Source organism: Drosophila miranda (genome assembly GCF_003369915.1).
Source record: "Drosophila miranda strain MSH22 chromosome Y unlocalized genomic scaffold, D.miranda_PacBio2.1 Contig_Y2_pilon, whole genome shotgun sequence".
Taxonomy (NCBI): domain Eukaryota; kingdom Metazoa; phylum Arthropoda; class Insecta; order Diptera; family Drosophilidae; genus Drosophila; species Drosophila miranda.
In genome coordinates, this window is record NW_022881614.1 from 25,189,757 (window position 1) to 25,202,850 (window position 13,094).

Sequence of the window (13,094 nt, forward strand, 5' to 3'; positions counted from 1 at the left end):
TGTATCTCAAAAATTCGCCCCACCCCCTTCCGCCCACACAAAGGACGAAAATCTGTTGCATCCACAATATTGAGGATATGAGAAAACTAAAAACGCAGAATCATAGATAATGACCATATCTATCAGATTGATGAATCTGGATCAGATCAGATTATTTTTATAGCCAAAAGGAACAAATCAAGTTGCACTGGCTACGCAGCGCCCGACGTCACGCTCAGACTGATTTTCTGTCTCTCTCGCACGCACTCTTTGTCGTGTCGTTCAATATAAGCGGCGTCTGCCGGAGGAGAGCCATACTGACTTAGTATCGGGTATAACTGTAGAGTTGCGGTGTCCGCTGCAACTCACAACGTTCCCCCTCGTTAGTTTTCTCGAATGTGCAATATTGTGGATGCAACAGATTTTCGTCCTTGGTGTGGGCGGAAGGGGGTGGGGTGCAATTTTGAGATACACGTTTTATTGTAAGCTCTTACAGGAGTGCGGATACCAAATTTGGTTACTCTAGCCTTAATAGTCTCTGAGATTTTTGAATATCCCCAGATTTTCGTCCTTTGCGGGGGCGGAAGGGGGTGTGGCGAAATTTTGAAACAAACTCGTCTCGGTCCGATATATTAGGAGTGTGGATACCAAATTTGGTTGCACTAGCTTTTGTAGTCTCTGAGATCTAGGCGCTAATGTTTTACTCTAAGCAAAGCCGCCTATGCTACGTGTGTGTTAGAGAGAGACAGGGCGAGAACAAATGAAATTGTTTTCTTGATTCTGGCTATAATAATTATACGATCTGGTTCAGATTTTGCACTCTAGAAGATATAGTCATCTTCTACGATTCTGCGTTTTTAGTTTTCTCGTATCGTCGAAATTGTGGATGCCACAGATTTTCGCCCTTTGTGGGGGCGGAAGTGGGCGGGGCAAAGTTTTGAAATATTCTTGTAGCAGTGACATATCACAGAAGTCTGGATCCAAAACATCGTTGCTCTAGCTATTATAGTCTTTGAGCACTAGGCGCTGAAGGGGACGGACAGACGGACAGACAGACAGGGCTCAATCGACTCGGCTATTGATGCTGATCAAGAATATATATACTTTATGGGGTCGGAAACGATTCCTTCTGGACGTTACACACATCCACTTTTACCACAAATCTAATATACCCCAATACTCATTTTGAGTATCGGGTATAAAAACAGAAACAGAATCTAAATCAGAATCAGGGAAGGGCAAGGAGGGGCAGGCAGGGGTGGAGCTGGGGGATAAATGCAAGAAGAAAATGCATTGCAACTTATCAGGGCGGAATATAGTCGTACTCTGGTGGAATGGTGCCACATATATTCGCCGTGTGTGTGAGTGTGTGTGTGTGTGTGCCACACCGCTGCTAAGTAGTTTCCGAGGGCGTGGCAGATGGCATAGCTAACTAGCTGGAAGCCCAGCTCTCAGCTCTCAGCTCGGAATAGATTTGGTTTCCATGAATAAAATATTCACCAGTTTCAGGAGTTCAAAGCGGTTCGAGGATAAGTGGCCAAAGGTTGGATACGGCTTCTGTTTGTTTTTGTTTTTGCACGGAAATATATGTATGGGGGAAAGGATCATCGGAAATGATTGGGGAATTTCCAAGCTGTGCAAAATATTACTAGCAGGATTGACATCTCCCCCAAAGCCCCCTCCGCCGCATGATTTCCAACAGAAAATCGAATATTTGTGGGTTTTTGCGTTTCTTAATTGGTCTATAATCGATGGAATCGTTCTAGGATCTAGGAAAGTATTCTAGCCACAGGGAGAAAAGGAAACGAGGGGGAACGTTGTGAGTTGCTGCGGACACCGCAACTCTACGATTATACCCGATACTAAGTCAGTATGGCTCTCCTCCGGCAGAAGCCGCTTATATTAAACGACACGACAAAGAGTGCGTGCGAGAGAGACAGAAAATCAGTCTGAGCGTGACGTCGGGCGCTGCGTAGCCACTGCAAATTGATTTGTTCCTATTGGCTATAAAAATGATCTGATCTGATCCAGATTCAGCAATCTGATAGATATGGTCATTATCTATGATTCTGCGTTTCTATTTTTTTCGAATGTGCAATATTGTGGATGCATTAGATTTTCGTTCTTTGTGTGGGCGGAAGGGGGTGGGGCTAAATTTTGAGATACACGTTTTATAGTAAGATCTAACAGAAGTGCGGATACCAAATTTGGTTACTCTAGCCTTAATAGTCTCTGAGATTTTTGAATATCCCCAGATTTTCGTCCTTTGCGGGGGCGGAAGGGGGTGTGGCGAAATTTTGAAACAAACTCGTCTCGGTCCGATATATTAGGAGTATGGATACCAAATTTGGTTGCACTAGCTTTTGTAGTCTCTGAGATCTAGGCGCTAATGTTTTACTCTAAGCAAAGCCGCCTATGCTACGTGTGTGTTAGAGAGAGACAGGGCTAGAAAAAATGAAATTGTTTTCTTGATGCTGGCTATAATAATAATACGATCGAATTGAGATTACGCAGTCTTAAAGATATGGTCATTCTCTACAATTCTACGTTTTTGGTTTTCTCGTATCGTCGAAATTGTGGATGCCACAGATTTTCGCCCTTTGTGGAGGCGGAAGTGGGCGGGGCAAAGTTTTGAAATATTCTTGTAGCAGTGACATATCACAGAAGTCTGGATCCAAAACATCGTTGCTCTAGCTCTTATAGTCTTTGAGCACTAGGCGCTGAAGGGGACGGACAGACGGACAGACGGACGGACGGACAGACAGACAGGGCTCAATCGACTCGGCTATTGATGCTGATCAAGAATATATATACTTTATGGGGTCGGAAACGATTCCTTCTGGACGTTACACACATCCACTTTTACCACAAATCTAATATACCCCAATACTCATTTTGAGTATCGGGTATAAAAAGAGAAATGCCCTTAAGAGCTTACCATTCGGAAATATTTAATCGCCATGAGGGGCCTTAGAAGTCCACCTTCAAAGCCAGGCAGAAATGCTAGCCGACTGAGGGGTGCTACTGCATGACGCGCGAAGGTACGAAGGTTACCGATTGCTTCAATTCTCTTTTGGGCTATTCTTCGCCTTGGACGGCGGCCCCGATGCCTACACAGCTTCGTCTCGGCTCGTCAATGCCTTGGGCAGCGAAGTCGGTCCACAGCATCCAATAGCAAAATACACAGTCTTTGGCGAGACTTACTTTTCGGTCCGAAGAATGCACAGCCTTTGATAGAATCTTTCTCATCTTTCTTTGGAATCAGAATCTTTAACAGCATTCCCCAATATGCTCAAAGATCATCCAAAAACTAACCATTTCTTCGTAATTTCCGTAACTTCTGCTTCATAATTCATCCTTAGACCATCTCAACAGTTTCCCCCTTCTTTGGTCACCACATTCTAAGCCACTTTTGATGTTTTCTGGTAGAACGTTTCATTATCCTTAGGCCCATTCACAGGGATCTACTTGAACATTTCCATTTAGTCCTTGCTGCACTCCAGGGGGACATTAAAGTGGGGGAGACCGACCCCCCCTCCCCCGCCGCGGAACCAAACAACACATTTTCCACATTTTCACTTAGTTATTACGTTTTATTTGCTTATTTATGGGCTCTGCTGTTCTGCTCTCTCTCTCTCTCTCTCTTTACCATTTCCATTCAATTGTTGGCGGAGGCTATTGACAAAAATATTACCCGTACCCACCCTCTGGGGCAGACTCCCCCCCATCGAGTTGGCTTTTGTTATGATTATTTTGTTGTGTGTCGTCAGAGGAGGCTAGTCGTCCAGTGTCGTTTCAATTGCCACAACTCGAACGGTTTTCGGAGCGTTTTTGGAACTATTTTTCGTGAACTTGTGAACTGTGAGCAGTGGCATTGATCTCTTAATCGGTTTCGTCGGGAACGCACTTTTCTCGACTTTTTTCGTGTGTTCGCGTGAACGCCAAGGCAAAATGTACGAAAAACCGGAGGATAAAAACACAGATATACCGGATAGTCTCTACGACTCGAAGCTACACCGGACGTACAAGCGTTTGAGTTTCTTTGGAAGGGGCAACTTTGCCAAGTGCTACGAAATCATCGATGTGGAGACCGACGATGTTTTTGCCGGCAAAATCGTATCAAAGAAGCTGATTATCAACAACCACCAGAAGGAGAAGATGGTTCAGGAGATCGCCATTCACCGTAGTCTCAATCATCCGAACATAGTGAAGTTCCACAGCTATTTCGATGATATCCAGAACATATACATTGTCCTGGAGCTGTGCAAGAAGCGGGTAAGTACGCCGAGAATCCAGCATAGCATAAGGGATGACAACCCGCCTCTTTTGCCCGTCAGTCGCTGATGGAGCTGCACAAGCGCCGCAGAAGCATCACGGAGTACGAGTGCCGCTACTACATTTACCAGATCGTCCAAGGCGTCAAGTATCTGCACGACAAGTGCATCATCCATCGCGACTTGAAGCTGGGAAACCTGTTCCTGAACGATATGCTGCACGTGAAGATTGGCGACTTTGGCCTGGCCACACGCATCGAGTACGAGGGCGAACGCAAGAAGACTCTGTGCGGCACCCCCAACTACGTTGCCCCAGAGATTCTCAACAAGAAGGGGCACTCGTTCGAGGTGGACATATGGTCCATTGGCTGCGTCATGTACACTTTGTTGGTAGGCCAACCCCCGTTCGAGACCAAATCGCTGAAGGACACTTACTCAAGGATCAAGAAGTGCGAGTACCGTGTGCCCACCTACTTGCGAAAGCCCGCTGCGGATATGGTGATCTCCATGCTCCAGCCGGACCCCAGCTGCCGGCCAGCCATTGGCCAGTTGCTGAACTACGACTTCCTGAAGGGCTCGAGGGTGCCAACGTCCTTGCCAAGCTCTTGCCTGGCCATGGCTCCGCGCATTGCCCTCAACGACACCATCGGGGACCCCACTCATCGCCAGCCACTGATGCAGATGTACGGCGTTAGGGTGGAGGCCAACCTGCACGACACCATCACTGCTTCATTCCAGCTGTGCCGCCACAACGAGGACTACCGCAGCGACATTGAGAGCTTGCACCAGCAGCTCACCCATCTGATCAACAAGAAGGTTTGTACTTGTTTCCGTAAGAGAATTGTGTATTCATCTCGTGCCCACAGCCGTGCCTGCTGCCAGGCAATCTCGGGGACGAGAATACCGATCCTGCGGCACAGCCGCTCTTCTGGATATCCAAGTGGGTCGACTACAGCGACAAGTACGGCTTCGGCTATCAGCTCCTCGACGAGGGCATTGGCATTATGTTCAACGACACAACCAAACTGATTCTGCTTCCCAATCACATCAACGTCCACTATATAGACAAGGACGGAAAGGAGAGCTACATGACAACGAGCGATTACTGCAAGACGCTGGAAAAGAAGATGAAGCTGCTGTCCTACTTCCAGCGCTACATGATCGAGCATCTCGTGATTGCTGGAGCCGACAATGTGAACATCGAGAGTGACCAGGTATCGCGTCTGCCCCATTTGCACTCCTGGTTCCGCACAACCTGTGCCGTGGCCATGCATCTGACCAACGGCACCGTACAGGTAGCCCCATACAAATAGAGCTCTCCCTTTTAGGCTTTTACCCAAAAGTATTCCTCATTTCAGCTCAATTTCTCGGATCACATGAAGCTCATTCTTTGCCCGCGTCTGAGTGCCATTACGTACATCGATCGCGAGAAGAACTTCCGCACATATCGCTTCTCGACCATCGCGGAGAACGGTGTGTCCAAAGATGTGTATCCAAAGATACGCTATGCCCAAGAAAAACTTCGCAAAATGCTGGAGAAGATGTTTGATTAATTCCAGCTCTCCCATCTACCCATTCCAACAATCCTAGTTTCTGTTTCTGTTAAAATTTATTTTTACTGTTGAATGTTTTTATACCCGATACTCAAAATGAGTATTGGGGTATATTAGATTTGTGGTAAAAGTAGATGTGTGTAACGTCCAGAAGGAATCGTTTCCGACCCCATAAAGTTTATATGTTCTTGATCAGCATCAATAGCCGAGTCGATTGAGCCATGTCTGTCTGTCCGTCTGTCCGTCCGTCCGTCTGTCCGTCTGTCCGTCCCCTTCAGCGCCTAGTGCTCAGAGACTATAAGAGCTAGAGCAACGATGTTTTGTATCCAGACTTCTGTGATATGTCGCTGCTACAAAAATATTTCAAAACTTCGCCCCGCCCACTTCCGCCCCCACAAAGGACGAAAATCTGTGGCATCCACATTTTTAAAGATACGATAAAGCCAAAAATGCAGAATCGTAGAGGAGGACTATATGTTCTAAAGTGTAAAATCTCAACCAGATCGTATGATTATTATAGCCAGAATCAAGAAACCAATTTCATTCTTTCTCGCTCTGTCTCTCTCTAACACACAGGTTTCATGGTCGGCTTTGCCAATTGCAAAATATGAGTTCAAGGATCTCAGAACCAGAGCAACCAAATTTGGTATCCACACTCCTGTGATATCGGACCTTGACCGTTTCGTGTCCAAATTTCGCCACACCCCCTTCCGCCCCCGCAAAGGACGAAAATCTGGGGCATCCACAAATCTCAGAGACTATTAAAGCTAGAGTAACCAAATTTGGTATCCGCACTTCTGTTAGATCTCACTATAAAAAGTTTATCTCAGAATTTCGCCCCACCCCCTTCCGCCCCCACAAAGGACGAAAATCTGTTGCATCCACAATATTGCAGATTTAGAAAACTAAAAACGCAGAATCATAGATAATGACCATATCTATCAGACTGCTGAATCTGGATCAGATCGGATCATTTTTATACCCAAAAGGAACAAATCAATTTGCACTGGCTACGCAGCGCCCGACGTCACGCTCAGACTGATTTTCTGTCTCTCTCGCACGCACTCTTTGTCGTGTCGTTTAATATTAGCGGCGTCTGCCGGAGGAGAGCCATACTGACTAAGTATCGGGTATAACTGTAGAGTTGCGGTGTCCGCAGCAACTCACAACGTTCCCCCTCGTTTGTTTTTAGTTCCCTGTTTTTTATACCCGATTCTCAAAATGAGTATTGGGGTATATTAGATTTGTGGTAAAAGTGGATGTGTGTAACGTCCAGAAGGAATCGTTTCCGACCCCATAAAGTATATATATTCTTGATCAGCATCAATAGCCGAGTCGATTGAGCCCTGTCTGTCTGTCCGTCTGTCCGTCCGTCCGTCCGTCCGTCCCCTTCAGCGCCTAGTGCTCAAAGACTATAAGATCTAGAGCAACGATGTTTTGGATCCAGACTTCTGTGATATGTCACTGCTATAAAAATATTTCAAAATCGGTCCGAAGAATACACAGCCTTTGATAGAATCTTTCTCATCTTTCTTTGGAATCAGAATCTTTAACAGCATTCCCCAATATGATCAAAGATCATCCAAAAACTAACCATTTCTTCGTAATTTCCGTAACTTCTGCTTCATAATTCATCCTTAGACCATCTCAACAGTTTCCCCCTTCTTTGGTCACCACATTCTAAGCCACTTTTGATGTTTTCTGGTAGAACGTTTCATTATCCTTTGGCCCATTCACAGGGATCTACTTGAACATTTCCATTTAGTCCTTGCTGCACTCCAGGGGGACATTAAAGTGGGGGAGACCGACCCCCCCCCCCTCCCCTTCCCCCGCCACGGAACCAAACAACACATTTTCCACATTTTCACTTAGTTATTACGTTTTATTTGCTTATTTATGGGCTCTGCTGTTCTGCACTCTCGCTCTCTCTGTCTGGGGCAGACTCCCCCCCATCGAGTTGGCTTTTGTTATGATTATTTTGTTGTGTGTCGTCAGAGGAGGCTAGTCGTCCTGTGTCGTTTCAATAGCCACAACACGTACATAGGCATTTAGATCGAACGGTTTTCGGAGCGTTTTTGTAACTATTTTTCGTGAACTTGTGAACTGTGAGCATTGGCATTGATCTCTTAATCGGTTTCGTCGGGAACGCATTTTTCTCGACGTTTTTCGTGTGTTCGCGTGAACGCCAAGGCAAAATGTCCGAAAAACCGGAGGATAAAAACACAGATATACCGGATAGTCTCTACGACTCGAAGCTACACCGGACGTACAAGAGTTTGCGGTTCTTTGGAAGGGGCAACTTTGCCAAGTGCTACAAAATCATCGATGTGGAGACCGACGATGTTTTTTCCGGCAAAATCGTATCAAAGAAGCTGATTATCAACAACCACCAGAAGGAGAAGATGGTTCAGGAGATCGCCATTCACCGTAGTCTCAATCATCCGAACATAGTGAAGTTCCACAGCTATTTCGAGGATATCCAGAACATATACATTGTCCTGGAGCTGTGCAAGAAGCGGGTAAGTACGCCGAGAATCCAGCATAGCATAAGGGATGACAACCCGCCTCTTTTGCCCGTCAGTCGCTGATGGAGCTGCACAAGCGCCGCAGAAGCATCACGGAGTACGAGTGCCGCTACTACATTTACCAGATCGTCAAAGGCGTCAAGTATCTGCACGACAAGTGCATCATCCATCGCGACTTGAAGCTGGGAAACCTGTTCCTGAACGATATGCTGCACGTGAAGATTGGCGACTTTGGCCTGGCCACACGCATCGAATACGAGGGCGAACGCAAGAAGACTCTGTGCGGCACCCCCAACTACGTTGCCCCAGAGATTCTCAACAAGAAGGGCACTCGTTCGAGGTGGACATATGGTCCATTGGCTGCGTCATGTACACTCTGTTGGTGGGCCAACCCCCGTTCGAGACCAAATCGCTGAAGGACACTTACTCAAGGATCAAGAAGTGCGAGTACCGTGTGCCCACCTACTTGCGAAAGCCCGCTGCGGATATGGTGATCTCCATGCTCCAGCCGGACCCCAGCTGCCGTCCAGCCATTGGCCAGTTGCTGAACTACGACTTCCTGAAGGGCTCGAGGGTGCCAACGTCCTTGCCAAGCTCTTGCCTGGCCATGGCTCCGCGCATTGCCCTCAACGACACCATCGGGGACCCCACTCATCGCCAGCCGCTGATGCAGATGAACGGCGTTAGGGTGGAGGCCAACCTGCACGACACCATCACTGCTTTATTCCAGCTGTGCCGCCACAACGAGGACTACCGCAGCGACATTGAGAGCTTGCACCAGCAGCTCACCCATCTGATCAACAAGAAGGTTTGTACTTGTTTCCGTAAGAGAATTGTGTATTCATCTCGTGCCCACAGCCGTGCCTGCTGCCAGGCAATCTCGGGACGAGAATACCGATCCTGCGGCACAGCCGCTCTTCTGGATATCCAAGTGGGTCGACTACAGCGACAAGTACGGCTTCGGCTATCAGCTCTGCGACGAGGGCATTGGCATTATGTTCAACGACACAACCAAACTGATTCTGCTTCCCAATCACATCAACGTCCACTATATAGACAAGGACGGAAAGGAGAGCTACATGACAACGAGCGATTACTGCAAGACGCTGGAAAAGAAGATGAAGCTGCTGTCCTACTTCCAGCGCTACATGATCGAGCATCTCGTGATAGCTGGAGCCGACAATGTGAACATCGAGAGTGACCAGGTATCGCGTCTGCCCCATTTGCACTCCTGGTTCCGCACAACCTGTGCCGTGGCCATGCATCTGACCAACGGCACCGTACAGGTAGCCCCACACAAATATAGCTCTCCCTTTTAGGCTTTTACCCAAAAGTATTCCTCATTTCAGCTCAATTTCTCGGATCACATGAAGCTCATTCTTTGCCCGCGTCTGAGTGCCATTACGTACATCGATCGCGAGAAGAACTTCCGCACATATCGCTTCTCGACCATCGCGGAGAACGGTGTGTCCAAAGATGTGTACCTAAAGATACGCTATGCCCAAGAAAAACTTCGCAAAATGCTGGAGAAGATGTTTGATTAATTCCAGCTCTCCCATCCACCCATTCCAACAATCCTAGTTTCTGTTTCTGTTAAAATTTATATTTACTGTTGAATGTTTTTTGTTTTTAGTTCCCTGTTTTTCGAATGAAATTGTTAATAAATAAAAGAAGAATATTTGCATGAAATTACATGGACACCAAGGACTCCCTCCCTGTCTCTCTCTCTGTTTCCCTGGAAGCCCTAGAGATTAGAGCGAGAGACCGAAACGGAAGCGGCAGTCAATAATGACAACATTTGATTTCTTTCCCACAGTCTTTGGCGAGACTTACTTTTCGGTCCGAAGAATACACAGCCTTTGATAGAATCTTTCTCATCTTTCTTTGGAATCAGAATCTTTAACAGCATTCCCCAATATGCTCAAAGATCATCCAAAAACTAACCATTTCTTCGTAATTTCCGTAACTTCTGCTTCATAATTCATCCTTAGACCATCTCAACAGTTTCCCCCTTCTTTGGTCACCACATTCTAAGCCACTTTTGATGTTTTCTGGTAGAACGTTTCATTATCCTTTGGCCCATTCTCGTGTGTCTACTTGAACATTTCCATTTAGTCCTTGCTGCCCTCCAGGGGGACATTAAAGTGGGGGAGACCGCCCCCCCTCCCCCGCCGCGGAACCAAACAACACATTTTCCACATTTTCACTTAGTTATTACGTTTTATTTGCTTATTTATGGGCTCTGCTGTTCTGCTCTCTCGCTCTCTCTCTCTTTACCATTTCCATTCAATTGTTGACGGAGGCTATTGACAAAAATATTACCCGTACCCACCCTCTGGGGCAGACTCCCCCCCATCGAGTTGGCTTTTGTTATGATTATTTTGTTGTGTGTCGTCAGAGGAGGCTAGTCGTCCAGTGTCGTTTCAATTGCCACAACTCGAACGGTTTTCGGAGCGTTTTTGTAACTATTTTTCGTGAACTTGTGAACTGTGAGCATTGGCATTGATCTCTTAATCGGTTTCGTCGGGAACGCATTTTTCTCGACTTTTTTCGTGTGTTCGCGTGAACGCCAAGGCAAAATGTCCGAAAAACCGGAGGATAAAAACACAGATATACCGGATAGTCTCTACGACTCGAAGCTACACCGGACGTACAAGCGTTTGCGGTTCTTTGGAAGGGGCAACTTTGCCAAGTGCTACGAAATCATCGATGTGGAGACCGACGATGTTTTTGCCGGCAAAATCGTATCAAAGAAGCTGATTATCAACAACCACCAGAAGGAGAAGATGGTTCAGGAGATCGCCATTCACCGTAGTCTCAATCATCCGAACATAGTGAAGTTCCACAGCTATTTCGATGATATCCAGAACATATACATTGTCCTGGAGCTGTGCAAGAAGCGGGTAAGTACGCCGAGAATCCAGCATAGCATAAGGGATGACAACCCGCCTCTTTTGCCCGTCAGTCGCTGATGGAGCTGCACAAGCGCCGCAGAAGCATCACGGAGTACGAGTGCCGCTACTACATTTACCAGATCGTCCAAGGCGTCAAGTATCTGCACGACAAGTGCATCATCCATCGCGATTTGAAGCTGGGAAACCTGTTCCTGAACGATATGCTGCACGTGAAGATTGGCGACTTTGGCCTGGCCACACGCATCGAATACGAGGGCGAACGCAAGAAGACTCTGTGCGGCACCCCAACTACGTTGCCCCAGAGATTCTCAACAAGAAGGGGCACTCGTTCGAGGTGGACATATGGTCCATTGGCTGCGTCATGTACACTCTGTTGGTGGGCCAACCCCCGTTCGAGACCAAATCGCTGAAGGACACTTACTCAAGGATCAAGAAGTGCGAGTACCGTGTGCCCACCTACTTGCGAAAGCCCGCTGCGGATATGGTGATCTCCATGCTCCAGCCGGACCCCAGCTGCCGGCCAGCCATTGGCCAGTTGCTGAGCTACGACTTCCTGAAGGGCTCGAGGGTGCCAACGTCCTTGCCAAGCTCTTGCCTGGCCATGGCTCCGCGCATTGCCCTCAACGACACCATCGGGGACCCCACTCATTGCCAGCCGCTGATGCAGATGCCGCCACAACGAGGACTACCGCAGCGACATTGAGAGCTTGCACCAGCAGCTCACCCATCTGATCAACAAGAAGGTTTGTACTTGTTTCTGTAAGAGAATTGTGTATTCATCTCGTGCCCACAGCCGTGCCTGCTGCCAGGCAATCTCGGGGACGAGAATACCGATCCTGCGGCACAGCCGCTCTTCTGGATATCCAAGTGGGTCGACTACAGCGACAAGTACGGCTTCGGCTATCAGCTCTGCGACGAGGGCATTGGCATTATGTTCAACGACACAACCAAACTGATTCTGCTTCCCAATCACATCAACGTCCACTATATAGACAAGGACGGAAAGGAGAGCTACATGACAACGAGCGATTACTGCAAGACGCTGGAAAAGAAGATGAAGCTGCTGTCCTACTTCCAGCGCTACATGATCGAGCATCTCGTGATGGCTGGAGCCGACAATGTGAACATCGAGAGTGACCAGGTATCGCGTCTGCCCCATGTGCACTCCTGGTTCCGCACAACCTGTGCCGTGTCCATGCATCTGACCAACGGCGCCGTACAGGTAGCCCCACACAAATATAGCTCTCCCTTTTAGGCTTTTACCCAAAAGTATTCCTCATTTCAGCTCAATTTCTCGGATCCCATGAAGCTCATTCTTTGCCCGCGTCTGAGTGCCATTACGTACATCGATCGCGAGAAGAACTTCCGCACATATCGCTTCTCGACCATCGCGGAGAACGGTGTGTCCAAAGATGTGTACCTAAAGATACGCTATGCCCAAGAAAAACTTCGCAAAATGCTGGAGATGTTTATAATAATATAATAATAATAATAATATAATAATAATAATAATATATAATATAATAATAATATAATAAGATGTTAATAAATAAAAGAATAATATTTGCATGAAATTACATGGACACCAAGGACTCCCTCCCTCTCTCTCTCTCTCTGTTTCCCTGGAAGCCCTAGAGATTAGAGCGAGAGACCGAAACGGAAGCGGCAGTCAATAATGACAACATTTGATTTCTTTCCCAGCCCCCACCCACCCCCTTTTGTCACCCACCCCCGCCCTGTGCTAATCAGCGCAAATACACGCAAAATACAAAAGCCAAATCGAAAGGAAAAGCCAAAATCAGTGAAAGAATGGCCCGAAAGAAAAGGAAACTCCTCAGAGGAGGAAAC

The 13,094-nt window shown here is 47.2% G+C and overlaps 1 protein-coding gene and 2 pseudogenes across 1 annotated transcript; all 3 read left to right on the plus strand.

Moving 5' to 3' along the window:
- The first annotated feature begins 3,805 nt into the window (after positions 1-3,805).
- Positions 3,806-5,847, plus strand: LOC117194001 (serine/threonine-protein kinase polo-like). Its single transcript, XM_033398637.1, has 4 exons — positions 3,806-4,254; positions 4,317-5,069; positions 5,120-5,548; positions 5,612-5,847. The coding sequence occupies exons 1-4, from the start codon at positions 3,931-3,933 to the stop codon at positions 5,804-5,806; spliced, it is 1,701 nt and encodes a 566-aa protein (XP_033254528.1). The 5' UTR covers positions 3,806-3,930; the 3' UTR covers positions 5,807-5,847.
- A 1,814-nt stretch (positions 5,848-7,661) lies between these two features.
- Positions 7,662-10,017, plus strand: LOC117193812 (annotated as a pseudogene).
- A 709-nt stretch (positions 10,018-10,726) lies between these two features.
- LOC117193897 lies at positions 10,727-12,729 on the plus strand (annotated as a pseudogene).
- The last annotated feature ends 365 nt before the right edge of the window (positions 12,730-13,094 follow it).

What these genes read in the sequence shown, in the direction of transcription:
- LOC117194001 (XM_033398637.1), top strand. Translation starts at nt 3,931, where the DNA reads ATGTACGAAAAACCGGAGGATAAAAACACAGATATACCGGATAGTCTC. An exon ending in TGGAGCTGTGCAAGAAGCGG is followed by an intron (nt 4,255 to 4,316) that starts GTAAGTACGCCG and finishes TTTGCCCGTCAG; the next exon opens with TCGCTGATGGAGCTGCACAA. An exon ending in CCCATCTGATCAACAAGAAG is followed by an intron (nt 5,070 to 5,119) that starts GTTTGTACTTGT and finishes TCGTGCCCACAG; the next exon opens with CCGTGCCTGCTGCCAGGCAA.